General features: G+C 41.7%; 1 protein-coding gene across 2 annotated transcripts in view; it reads left to right on the plus strand.

Moving 5' to 3' along the window:
- The first annotated feature begins 235 nt into the window (after positions 1-235).
- FADS2B (fatty acid desaturase 2B) overlaps positions 236-13050 on the plus strand; it is a 41833-nt gene continuing 29018 nt past the window's right edge. For both annotated transcript variants that reach the window (XM_059875175.1, XM_002693705.6), the window contains exons 1-2: positions 236-818; positions 11358-11468. In XM_059875175.1, coding sequence (XP_059731158.1) covers positions 498-818; positions 11358-11468 — 432 coding nt within the window. In that variant the 5' untranslated portion in view covers positions 236-497. The remainder of the gene's footprint in view (positions 819-11357; positions 11469-13050) is intronic.

The following is a 13050-nucleotide window of genomic DNA, read 5'->3' on the forward strand; positions in this document are numbered from 1 at the left end:
AGCTTCTGCTTATGTGTTGAATTAAAACAACTCTTCCTTTCAATGGGGGAGAGCTAATGAGCCTGACCCAGAATGATGCCAGTGCAGGCAGTCAGCAAAGAAGGAGCCCAGCCCCTCCTCCCAGGGGTCAGGCCACACCATCCTCTGGGCTGTGATTGGCTCCAGCTCTTGACTAAGAGACACTTGATGAATAAGAACTCTGCTAAAAGATCAGCCAGCAGAGAGAGAGAAGAGAGAAAGGTAGACTAACATTCTGGGGTGCGGGGAAAGGTAGTACAGTCTTCATCAGGACAAAAAAAGACTCAGGACAGAGAAGTGAGAAGCTGGGAAGGAGTTTACTATCAGGTTTGCCAAGAGTCAAGTAGGCTAAAAAGTTTTCTGTGTAGGCTTCTTACTTCATGGAATAAAAGGAGAGGGAAAAGGTCATTCTGTAGTTCAATCAGGTGAGAATTAGAAATTCCAGGTGTCAAGTCAGAAATTCTAAAAGTACAAAGACAATGACGTTTGAAGAAAAGCCTGAGGGCAATGGGAGCCTTGTGGATGAGAACCAGCTGGACCTGAGTGCGAAGCATCAGGCAAACGGGAAACCAGCAGCAAGTGGGAGAGCCAAGCTCCCTGCAAGGCAGGAGGCAAACGCAAAGTGCGGCTTGCCCAGCAAAAGCCTCAGCACGTACACCTGGCAGGAGATCCAGAGACACAATCAGAAGACTGACAAGTGGCTGGTGATCAATCGCAAGGTCTACGATGTTACTGGCTGGGCGGACAGGCATCCCGGTGGGCGGCGGGTCCTCAACCACTGCGCTGGGGAAGACGCCACGGTAAGGAGCTCAAAGTCTGCCCTCTCTCTCTCCCTGTCCCAGCTGCTGGGTGGCTGGGACCTTGACTGTCTTTCCAAAAGCATTTCAAGTACGCGTTCAAGTTCCATGATCACTCATCTCCTCCCAAACCAATTTTTCAGGATTCCTATCCAGAAAAACCTTGAAAGCTAATTAAGCCTCAAGATCTAGCTATTATTTGCACTAGGTTGGGGGTGGGCTCAGATGCTGACAGTAGATACTATGTGTATTTCAGGTTTTAGTTTTTGTTCTTGGCATTATGTTTTTTTGTTTTGTTTTGTTTTGAAATGTAGTTATTGTCTTATAAGAAGAAAATTACAAATAGGTGAGTAAAATCTGGAAAAGACGTCTTCACCCAAGTAGAAATTTCTCAGACTCCTACAACTGGAGTGCATGAAACAGACAGCAGTTCATCTGGCAAGCATCAAAATGTTGGACAATGTTTAAAGCATACAGTGACACAGGCTTTTAGACTTTGTAGAGTTCTTTTTTGTCCTGTAGTTCATTCAGTGTGATACAGGTAATACAGCCCACTTTTATGGAAGAAGTAACTGAAATCAGAATGGTTAAGTGACTGACCCAAGTTTACCCAGCCAGCACATCTCAGGTTCAAAATACTTATCTTTCTTAACTTTCAGTCTTAACCACTTTCCTTCACTGTTTTTCCTCATAACTTTCCTCCTCCAAAATAGCTGAAAAAATAGACTTTCAGTGGATGCCTAAAATACCACGCATCACATATGTTAAGTAGCTTTCAGTTCAGTTCAGTTCAGTTGCTCAATCGTGTCCGACTCTTTGCGACCCCATGAATCGCAGCACACCATGCCTCCTTGTCCATCACCAACTCCCGGAGTTCACTCAAACTCCTGTCCATTGAGTCGGTGATGTGATCCAGCTATCTCATCCTCTGTCGTCCCCTTCTCCTCCTGCCCTCAATCCCTCCCAGCATCAGGGTCTTTTCAAATGAGTCACCTCTTCGCATCAGGTGGCCAAAGTATTGGAGTTTCAGCTTTAGCATCAGTCCTTCCAAAGAACACCCAGGACTGATCTCCTTCAGAATGGACTGGTTGGACCTCCTTGCAGTCCAAGGGACTCTCAAGAGTCTTCTCCAACACCGCAGTTCAAAAGCATCAATTCTTTGGTGCTCAGCTTTCTTCACAGTCCAACTCTCACATCCATACAGCCACATTCAACTCTTTGCAACCCTATGGACCACATCCCGCCAGGCACCTCTGTCCTTGGGATTCTCCAGGCATGAATACTGGATTGGGTTGCCATGCTCTTTTCCAGGGGATCTTCCTGACCCAGGGATCGAACGTGTATCTCTTACCTCTCTAGCAATGGCAGGAGTGCTCTTTACCATTAGCACCACTTGGAAGCCTTAAGATACCATAGACACATTCAAAGGCATGACCTCACTTAAACCTCACCATAAGGAAAGTGAATGGTGTTCCCATATTAAAGATGAAAAAAACTGATGCTAAAACATGAAAATAATGTATCTCACAGTCCACAAATAACAGCGACAAATTCTTAAATCAGATAGTTTTTTTTTTACCATAAAGCCCTTTATAGCTGATCTTAAAAATAAAATTCCCATTTAATATTGAAGAGGGATGTTTCTCAATCCTTAAATACATTTAGGAATCCCTTCTAAAATATTCTATAAGAAAGTTGGTTTTAGCCCAATTAGGAACTTTTTCTCCATATTATACACATGAAGAAATGGAGAATAAAAGGTGTTAAATAAACTAATTCAAGATTAGAAAATTAGCATATTATAGAAATTTAAACAGATTATTTTTATGTTACCCTGGCTCCGAGGTTAAAGCGTCTGCCTGCAATGCGGGAGACCTGGGTTCAATCCCTGGGTTGGGAAAATCCCCTGGAGAAGGAAATGGTAACACACTCCAGTATTCTTGCCTGGAGAATCCCATGGACAGAGGAGTCTGGTGGGCTACCGTCCACGGGGTTGCAAAGAGTCGGACACGACTTCACTCTCACTTTCACTTATTGTTTTCATGTTAGTATATAATTTTTCCAACTGGTTTCGGAGCATAGGATTAAAAATACTGATTCATGAAGCTCTGCTCTGTGAGTGTTACCTGACTGATAAAAACAGAATACACAAACATATGGCAAGTTTGCAAAGTAAGGAAGATTTTGTTTTTTGACACTAACAACATCTTCTTTCCCCAATTCTCATTTTCCCCAAATTTCTCAACTTCTCTGTCTAATCAGGGTCTTCTACCATCTTCTTGTCTTGATTATGCAGTCAGAGGAATGCCTTTATGAACAGACCCTTCCACATCCCCACCACTCCAATCTGATCTGATATTTTTAAACCAAAGCTCAACCTTTTCCTGGGAAAGTGTGCATGAGCTTATAGTCCATGGTGGGAGTCTCACATGTGTCAGGAAGACCCTAAGAAGCCAGAGAGCTGAGGATAGAAGAAGCCAAGTTACAAGCATTTGTGTAAGAATTGGGAGAAAAATTAACAAAAATAAAGGGGAAACATACTTGTTGATGAATGACAGAAAACCACAAAATTCTGTAAAGCAATTCTACTTCAATTAAAAAAAATAATAAAGTGGCAAAAAAGAGGAAAAAATACCACAGATCTCATCTCCACAACACAAAGGAAATGTGGACGATGCTTTTCTAACACAAGTCACAGAATCAGCTCAGAAGCTGTGTTGGAAAAATATGTACCTTCAACCACCTTGCATATAACTGGTAGACATAGCTTGCAGAAAGCAGCTCAGCTGATGAATTTGCAATTTGCTGGTGAGTTTTTATCTTCCAGAAGTTAGAGAAAGACCATGATTCTGCATCTAATTCTAGTCAACAAGAAATAATTAATTAATAAAATAGAAACAATCAGAACCTTATGGGAAAATACCCACAACACCTCAGGATTTGTGTCTTAAGGATGAACACCCTAAGTGTGGTCAGTCATGTACCCTGGACTTTGAGAAGGCAGATCCAGAATGTTCAGAGAAAAGTCTCCAGAGGATGGCTAGAGAAGAATGGAAGGGTGCCAGGAGAATTCTGACAACCATGGTATTCCATGGCCACTCAGAGTACATGGAGCCTGAGGTGCAGTATACTGGTTATACAAGCCTGGGAAAGTCCCTGAGATGCTCTGGAACTCAGCTTCATCATCTGTGTAACGGGAACGGCCTTACCCATCTAATTAGGAAATGAGACTAAAGCTTGTAAAGTGTTTAGCATAATACCAGATGCACTTTTCATTAAATCATAGCTATTGTTATTCATATCACACCTCCATAGACTCAGATGTGTAAGTCACATTTCCTGTTTACCACCTGCTTAGAAATCCTGATTGTTTGTTGCCAACTGGGAACAGAGGAGTATGTGGTGGAGAAACGGCATGATTCTAAGGAAGGAGGGAAGAGCATGAAGTCAGAGAACCTGAGGTCAGACGCTCTCTCTCTACAGCCCAAAGTGTTTGCAGGCTGTGCCCTGAAAGGCAAATGTGCACCAACATATGATCTCTGTGCACAAGCCCTGGCCCATAGCTACACCTTCCCAGAGTGGGGCATCTTTCCTTATTTACACAGAAACTCTTCTCCAAGCTTCCATCCTTCTCAAGAAAAGTACCTAATGATACCAAGATAGCTTGTTCCATAGGGTCACTATTCATTCATTCATTCATGTGGTCAATCATTCTAAAACTTTTTTAGGTGTCCAGTCTAATGACTAAGAGTACAAATTTGAAAATAAAACTGGTGTGGTTTGCATCTGGGCTCCACCACTTACTAGGAATGTGCTGAGGAGCTTGCTGAAGCTCTTGGAGCCTCAGCTCCTTTATCTAGAAAGTGGGATAATGATACTTCTATCTTAGTATGGTTGTCAAAGTCAGCAGAGATAAAATAAAGGTTTTCTTCTTATACCTGGCACAGATTAAATATTCAAAAAACGGTGTTTAGTATTACTTAGATAAGTAATTACTGAGATAAGTTGTCATTTTGTCCAAGGAATTTTACTAGGAAAAATAAGTATTATACAAAACACAGGCACATCAATTCCTGTTATTGCACACATTATTTATCTGATATTTTCAAATTATATGGTTTAAACCTAATGTACAGTGCTAATAACTAAAGTTGAGGCTCAGATCTTCTCACCTAGAAAAGCTTACCTAGGAAAAGCCAGAAACAACCTATAAGCCCAACAAGAAGAGTTAATTATATAGATTACAATATGCCCATATGAAGCATGCTGCATGCTAAGTTGCACTAAGTTTCTTCAGTCATGTCTGACTCTGGGCAACCCTATGGACTATAGCCCACTAGGCTCATCTGTCCTTGGCGATTCTCCAGGCAAGAATACTGGAGTGGGTTGTCCTGTCCTCCTCCAGGGGAATCTTCCCTACCCAGGGATCGAACCTGCATCTCATATGTCTCCTTCATTGGCAGGTGGGTTCTTTACCACTAACACCCACCTGGGAAGTCCCAAGTTTTATAAGTAAGTCAACAATATTTCTGGGCTCCACAAAAGAAGCAAGCACAATCTTATGAGGTGTGGACAAGAGCAACATGTTCAGAACAAAGAAGTCAGGGTTATTATCCAACGTGCACAGTCAGCCACCTCCTTGTGTCTGAACATCGTGCTCTGAGAGGGACACTGAGAAACTCGAACTCTTCATCAGAGTAAAAATCCAATATGACAGGAAAAAGATGACAAAAACTTAGAGGAAATACAGCAAAATGTGTTTCAACTGCTTGGAAGACTGCAAGGTGGAAGACGTTAGAGCTGTGTGCAAGTCCAAAAGACTCATATGGAATCAGCAGAGGCAAGGCTGGGGCGGGGCAAGAGAGGATGTGCACAGAGGTGGCATATAAATCAGGTTCACATCGTGAATAAGCACGAGCAGAATTTGTGTCCCAACTTGGCCACATCCTTTGCTTAGCACAATCCTGGTCAATATGATGGCTTGAGGATGAGAAGAGGGGAAGGAGGAAGAGAGGATGAAGGGTGTGGGAGGTAAAGAAAGAGACAAGAGAAGGAGAAGAGGGAGAAAGGGTCTTGAGTTCTGAGTGAAGGACTCTGGATTTTACCATCACTGTAGGTCTTCCTCTCCTCCCACTGCAGGTAATGACACTTCTCTAGCCCAGCATCCCTCCCTACACCCAATCCTACAAGGAAACCTAGCTGTTTGTAAAAGGAAAGTTGTCATCAGTAATAACTGCATCTTTTGTGGGCTGTCAACATTTTTTTGCTTTAAAATTAAATTTTAATTTGATTCTCATTTGAATGATGGTTGAAGTTGAAAAACAGTTACAAGAGCAAAGAGACAAGTGCACTTAAAGTGCTAATGGGTGACAATGGCCATGAAGAGGGACTCTTTTTCAAACATCAGCCTGGTGGTTAAGTAAAGGTTGAAGATCAAGAAGAGTTAGTCAAGGCAGAATGGATACAGGTATCCGTATGGCTGAGTCCCTTTGCTGTCCACCTGAAGCTATCACAGCATTGTTAATAGGCTATAGTCCCATGTAAAATATTTTTTTTTAAAAAGAGTCAAAATGAAGGAAGGAGTCCAGGGAACATGCTGAAGTCCTGAATAAGGCACTGACAACAGAAATGAGGAAGAGAGGATGGATAACCAGGAGACATAATTTATAATAGGGGATAAGTGGCTGGGTAAGTAAGCAGGAGTAAGGAATCTAAACTGTCTGATGGATGCCTTATGTAGGTAGGTGGGTGGCAGTTGCCATTACGAGATAATGAAGCCAGGAAGATGAGCAGGTTTGGTGGGGACAGTGGAGATAGAGAAAGTCTGGCCTGGAGTTTAGTTAAGTATATCACAGGAAAAAATCTCAACTAAGGAAAGTTCTCAAATGATAGAGTGAGTTATTACAAATAATAATAATAACCCTCTGTTTATCCATGTGGGTGGAGGGGAATCTTGGTGACTTCATGTAAACATTCTCCACTCCAAAGTGGCTCTTTTCCACAACGAAGGCAAAGACTATATTCTCCCCATAAATTAGCCTACTCAAAACTTGTGATCTCCCAGAAATACGAGGGACCTTGATTTAGCATTTGCCTTGAAACAGGTGAGATCTGAAAAGGAACCAGAAAAGGAACTACCCAAAGGTGTAGGAATGGGTGTCTGTGGCTGGGTATTGAATATTCTGGTGAGTTTTTTATTTTTATTTTTTTGGCTGTGCTGCAAGGCGGGTGGGACCTTAGTTGCCCAACAGGGATGGAACCCACACCCTCCATTGGAAGCATGGAGTCTTAACTACCAGACTGACAGGGAAGTCCCCTGTGAGCTTTTTGAGATAAGTAAATCAAAATCTATGTTCTAGTTATATTGTTTTGTGACTATATACATATATTCACCATGGGTGGGTGTTTTATTTTTCTGAATTTGGGGAAGTTTCAACCCACTTCAGATGAACCAAATAATAATAATATAAAAGTATCATCATTTAATGGCATCTGATTCCAAAGTTTAAGCTCTTTGATGCTAGGCTAAGTCTTGAGCAAGGTTTTGTAACGACTGAATAAATGAGCCTATGGAGCAGACTAAGTAGTGTCCACAGTTAGAAAACAAATCGAAGCTTCCGAGATTAAGCAATTTTCCCAATATAAACAACATACTGCACTGCTCCCTATACTGTATTTTGGTGTAAATTTAATGGGCACACACTTTGATTGATTGCAGAACAATATTTGGCAAATGGAGTGTCTCCTGAATTTCAACCCACACATGCCCTCTAGGCCAAGTGCCTTGATGCGGGGCACAGCCTGTATACAGTAGTTAAGATGTAAGGACATGATCCTTCTCAGGCCTTCTCACTTTACATACTTGTCTCTCCCACTAGGGATCATACTGCTCTTCCAATAAAGGACATCTTTCCAGCCCCCATTAAATAACAGCAAAAAATCAGCAGGATTTCCAAAGTCACTGTGAAAGCAAAGATAATCACAGCTTTCCTCTGTGTTGATACTGTTTGGGAAATAATCAGTGTTAAGAAGAGCTACAGTATAAATTTATGAATAGGTTAGGAAATAGAGATGATGGTTGAGAAGTGAATCAAAAGATAACAGATGAAAATGAGAAATGATAAAGTAGTTAAAAGTCAGAAAATAGAGATGCTGAGAGTGGGGAAGAGACAGCAATGCTTAAGACCCATATCCTTTGAACTCAATACTTCTCAACTTTCTCCTTTTTAGAGAAGTCATATACTGCTCTATTCATTCACCCTTTCCTTGTTCATCAGACATCTCTTGATTACATGTCATATTCCAGGCACAGCGAAAAACATCAGGTATAATTTAATCAATAGTGCATGGTCCCAGTCTTCCAAAAAGTCAAAAGGCACTGGAGAAGGCCTTTGTGAATACAAAGATTCACTGCAACATCATTTGAAAAACTTTAGGAACAAAGTGTAATGGGAGCCCAGAAGAGATCATAAATAACTTTCCTGACTGTGTTAGGAAGGCATATTTCATCTGGATGTTCAAGAATGAGAAGGAACTTTTAAGCAGAAAAAAAAAAAAAATGGAGGAAAGCAGTCAAGGCAAAGGGAGCAGTATGTATCACAAAGCTTCAGAACTATACAGGGTCATGGAATGTTTACTGAGTAGGGAGAGTTCCATTGGACAGGATGAGGCATGAAGGGTATGGTGAGAGGTAAACCTGGAGAAGTAGGTTGGGGCCACAGACAAAGTGATGCACGTCGTTAAAACCTAAGATGGGGAAATACTTTACTAACTGCCTAGCATGCATATACTGATCTTAACATCCTCCCAAAACAATCTTGTGTCATCCTTCTTTCAGGAAAAGAACTGTACATATTAAGGCTGGAATGGACCTTTATGGCTTCCTGGCTTTAAAGCCACATAGCCTTGAGTTCAAATCCTGGCTCTCCCACTTACTGTGGCAATGTTCTGAGATTTGGAATCTTTATATGTATAACAAACATGATGGAACCTCACAGAAGTAAGTTGATATTTATGAATTGGCTCATAGAGCACCTTGTACACAGGATACACTAAAAAAAATGGTATTACTCCCTCTCCCTTTCATTTACCCCTGGACTTTCCTCAGGAGGAACACACTTGCCAAATAATGTTAATTGAAAAAAAAAAAAAAACAATAACTCATTTTTGAAGGTCTTTTGAGAAGGAGATTTCACAACGTACTCAAGTATCTAGACTCTAATAGGGAATTCCTTCAAACAATATTCTAAGACTACCTAAGCCACTTTTGTACTGCCCATTAATACAATGAAAAGAGTTCCACACAGCAGGGAAATTCTTATTCTTCTGGAAAACTCTGTAGGTCTTCAGGCTCTGTTGTCACAGTATTGACCTGTGAATCTTGCTGAAGAACAGAAGAAACAGTGAACCCAGAGGAATATTAGCATCAGCACACTGTTCCAGGGCTCTGGATGACTGCTCAGAGTAAGATGCAAATGCAGGGCCTCACACCTCCTCTACACTCTGATCTTGATCCCTCAGAATGTTTCTCACCCTCATCTCTTCCTTAACAGCAGGCAGAACATGATTTTTCAGTATGGGCCACCCTGAAATGTTTTAGTCACATAGTTAATCACCGAATGACTCTCATCCTGGTTAGGTAAACTAACTTTAGGGTCATTGAATGTGACAATGAAAACACATCTTTGAGAGCAGCATTTCCCAAGGCGGTCAGAGAAAGTGTACAAAGGCAGAATGAACAGTAGAGCCTGGACTGGTTCTAGCAGATACAAATCCCTTCTTACATCACTGAATCTAGAAAAGTGATTCTAAAGAGTTGATACTGCACCCTTCTGAATAACCTCATTCATTATATATATACACATACAAGCCTACACATATGGACATGCTTTATGTGTCGGCTTGTATGTAGTTCTAGATATATCTAAAGTTGCTTTAGATTTTGAAGATGGAGGGTTCATTGTATTCACTAAAACAATTCAGAGCTCACTCTGAGTGGAGTATGGAAAGAAACTCTCTGAACAGTTATATTTTACTGAAGAGAAGGAAGGCAGGTAGCTCTTATCGAGGTGTGTCTTAGTCACTCAGTCATGTACAACTCTGTGCAACACCATGGACTGTAGCCCACTAGGCTCCTCTGTCCATGGAATTCTGCAGGCAAGAATACTGGAATGGGTTGCCTTTTTCTTCTCCAGGGGATCTTCCCAACCCAGGGATCTAACCGGGGTCTCCTGCATTGCAGTCAGATTCTTTATCATCTGAGCCACCAGGGAAGCCTAGAGGTATATATATAGGAAAGAGAACTAATATGTTTGAGAATTTACTATAAACCTCTCAGATTCTAGTCAATTCACTTAATTTTTATAATAACTTTATAAATTGAGTAGCTATTACCTTCACTCCCGTGTTAGGGAAGAGAAAACAGGAGCATGGGCTGGTCAAGAGACTTGTCCACAATTGCACAGCAAGTGTAGAACTTAAGTGTAGGAAGGCTGCTCGGGGATCCAGTTTCCTAATCAGCACTATGCAACACCACCACTCCAGGGTATTGTGTATGGATTCCACATATTCAAATTAAAACCTTGGTTATTTTTCTTCATATTAGTCATTCCTATTCTCAAAGCCATAATAGCAAGAAGTCCAGTATCTTACACTTGGGGAAGCCTCCTTCCCCCTAAAGCAGTTTAAATCCCTGGAGAAAAAAAAAAAAGTCTATCTCTTATTTCCAAACTTAAGCAGGACATGAGAACCAACACTGCTTCTCATAGCCACTTGGAGTTACTACTTAACATGGGAATGGAGTTGGAAAAAATATAGTTGGTCAGCTCTATTTTGTGCCTGTCTCCAGCCCCTACAGAGAATGCCATGGTGTTTTTTGTTTGTTTGTTTGTTTTGTTTCTGTTTTTTTTTTAGAAAGAGTGCTAAGGCTCCTTCAGTGATAAACTTAACCAAGAAAGTGCCACTTTAGACAACTAAGGATTCGAGGGCTTTGCTCCCATGCTCTCTTAGATGTTTGTTATCATCAACTTTAACTTGTCTTTCCTTGGAAATAACTTAATTCAAGGACCTCTGTCCCCTGGTCCTTGACCAAGAACCAAAAGGGAAACTCTGAGAGATGTGATTTGCATAGGCAGTCTTGGTTGCTGCATGCTCCAAACAATGTGGGCAACTCCCACACCAAGCCTGAGGTTTGACTCTAAAGATTCACCATGGCCCATAATCTCAAAGCCAACTACTGCTTCTGGGCTCAATAAAATAAACAACTATCTCTTCCAATGCTTGGAGATCAACTTTCTACCCAGGACTTGCCTAGTAAGCCATGTACTCAGTGGGTGGATCTCCAGTGTGAGGCTTTCATAGAGGAATTTCAAGGGTAATTCTGATCAACGAACTGGAAGTGTCAACCTAGAGTTAGAAGTAAATGCTCTATAACATAATCTTTGCTGATTCGTAAGATCGGTACAGAATGAGGTAAGAAAGGGGAGATAATCTGTGTGTAAGCGTGTCATTTTTAAGCCTCTAACAGTTCTCTCTGATTCACAGGACGTCTTCAGAGCCATGCATCCAGACCCTGACATTGTGCGGTTGTACCTTAAACCACTGCTCATTGGAGAGCTTGCTCCAGAAGAGCCCAATCAGGAGAGAAACAAAAACGTGAGTGAGGTCTCGGGACTCAAGAGTATGTGGAGGGATGGGGATGAGGTATATTACAGGGCCAATTTATCATTTTCTGTGGGAAACCAGCCATCCTGCCTGGGAGGGCCTGCAATGGCATAAATGAGAGGATTCCAAGTATTTCAAAGCAGTGTCATCCTCCTGAGATCCTCAGAATTCTTAAACCTCTGAGAAACAAAGGAATGGGATGCGTGCCCTGTGCCAAACAGTAATTCCATGTTTCTAACCACCTACTTCTTGGCATGAAACTTACACATAACTTCTCTTTTTCCATGACTGCTTATAATTCTTTGATGTTCCCTGTTAAACCAGTTTCCATGAGAGCAGAAACTATGTCAATTCTGCTCATCCCTGAGTCCTCAATACCTACTGGCACAGGATTGGACCTGCAGTAGGAATTCCATAAATAGCTGTTGAGTCAATGATGTGACTATATCCTAGCTATAGTTCTTTTTACAATTGGAGAAATTACAGTTCCAGGAGAATAAACTACCCTCTGAAAAGCAAAGAACAGGAACTCCAGTTCACCTCTCTCTGGCTCCAAACCTTTGGGTATTCCCCACGAAAAGCACCACTTTTCTTTTGCCAAGACTTTGGTTGACTGAAAAACTGTCTTCAGAAGGCAGGGCCTCCATAAGACTAGACTTCACTAGAATGGTTGCGCTTAAAGGGATTTTAGCTAATATTAAGCACTGTGGGGGTTTTTTTGTGGTTTTTTTTGTTTGTTTGTTTGTTTGTTTGTTTTTTGCACTTCATGTTTTAAAACAGCTTACAGTTGTACCATTCTTTTGAAATATTTTGTACAAAGTGGTGAACCAGATATCACTGTGCGGCAGAAAGAATAAGAATTACATTTCCACTTAAAGAAATGAAGAAACAAACTCACAAGGGGATAGGAGGAATCTGAGGAGAGAGGACTGGTTACGTGCAGGCCCAAGACGAATACTTAGGCTGACTCCTGGGGCCCATGTGCATCCCTCAAGGCTGTGTGTCAGGAAGCAATGCACTGTACTGAGACGAGTGGGCCACCAGGCACACAGCCTGGACACATAGCCCTGTTCCTATGACAAGGTGTAGGAGCCGAGCTGCCGTTGTTCGGTCAGTGAGTCATGTCTGACTCTTTGTGACCCTGTGAACTGCAGCATGCCAGGCCTTCATGTTCCTACACTAGCTCCCAGAGTTTGCTCAAACTCATGTCCATTGAGTCCATGATGCCATCCAACCATCTCATCCTCTGTCTCCCTCTTCTCTTCCCACACTCAACCTTTCCAGGCACCAGGGTCTTTTCCACTGAGTTGGTTCTTCCCATCAGGTGGCCAGTGTATGAGCTTCAGCTTAACCATCAGTCATTTCAATGAATATTCAGGGTTGATTTCCTATAGGACTGACAGGTTTGATCTCCATGCTGTCCAAGGGACTCTCAAGAGCTATGGGGAGGGAGGAGGGAGGAGGGTTCAGGATGGGGAGCACATGTATACCTGTGATGGATTCATTTTGATATTTGGCAAAACTAATACAATTATGCAAAGTTTAAAAATAAAATAAAATTTTAAAAAAAAGA

Source organism: Bos taurus, chromosome 15 (genome assembly GCF_002263795.3).
Source record: "Bos taurus isolate L1 Dominette 01449 registration number 42190680 breed Hereford chromosome 15, ARS-UCD2.0, whole genome shotgun sequence".
Lineage (NCBI taxonomy): Eukaryota > Metazoa > Chordata > Mammalia > Artiodactyla > Bovidae > Bos > Bos taurus.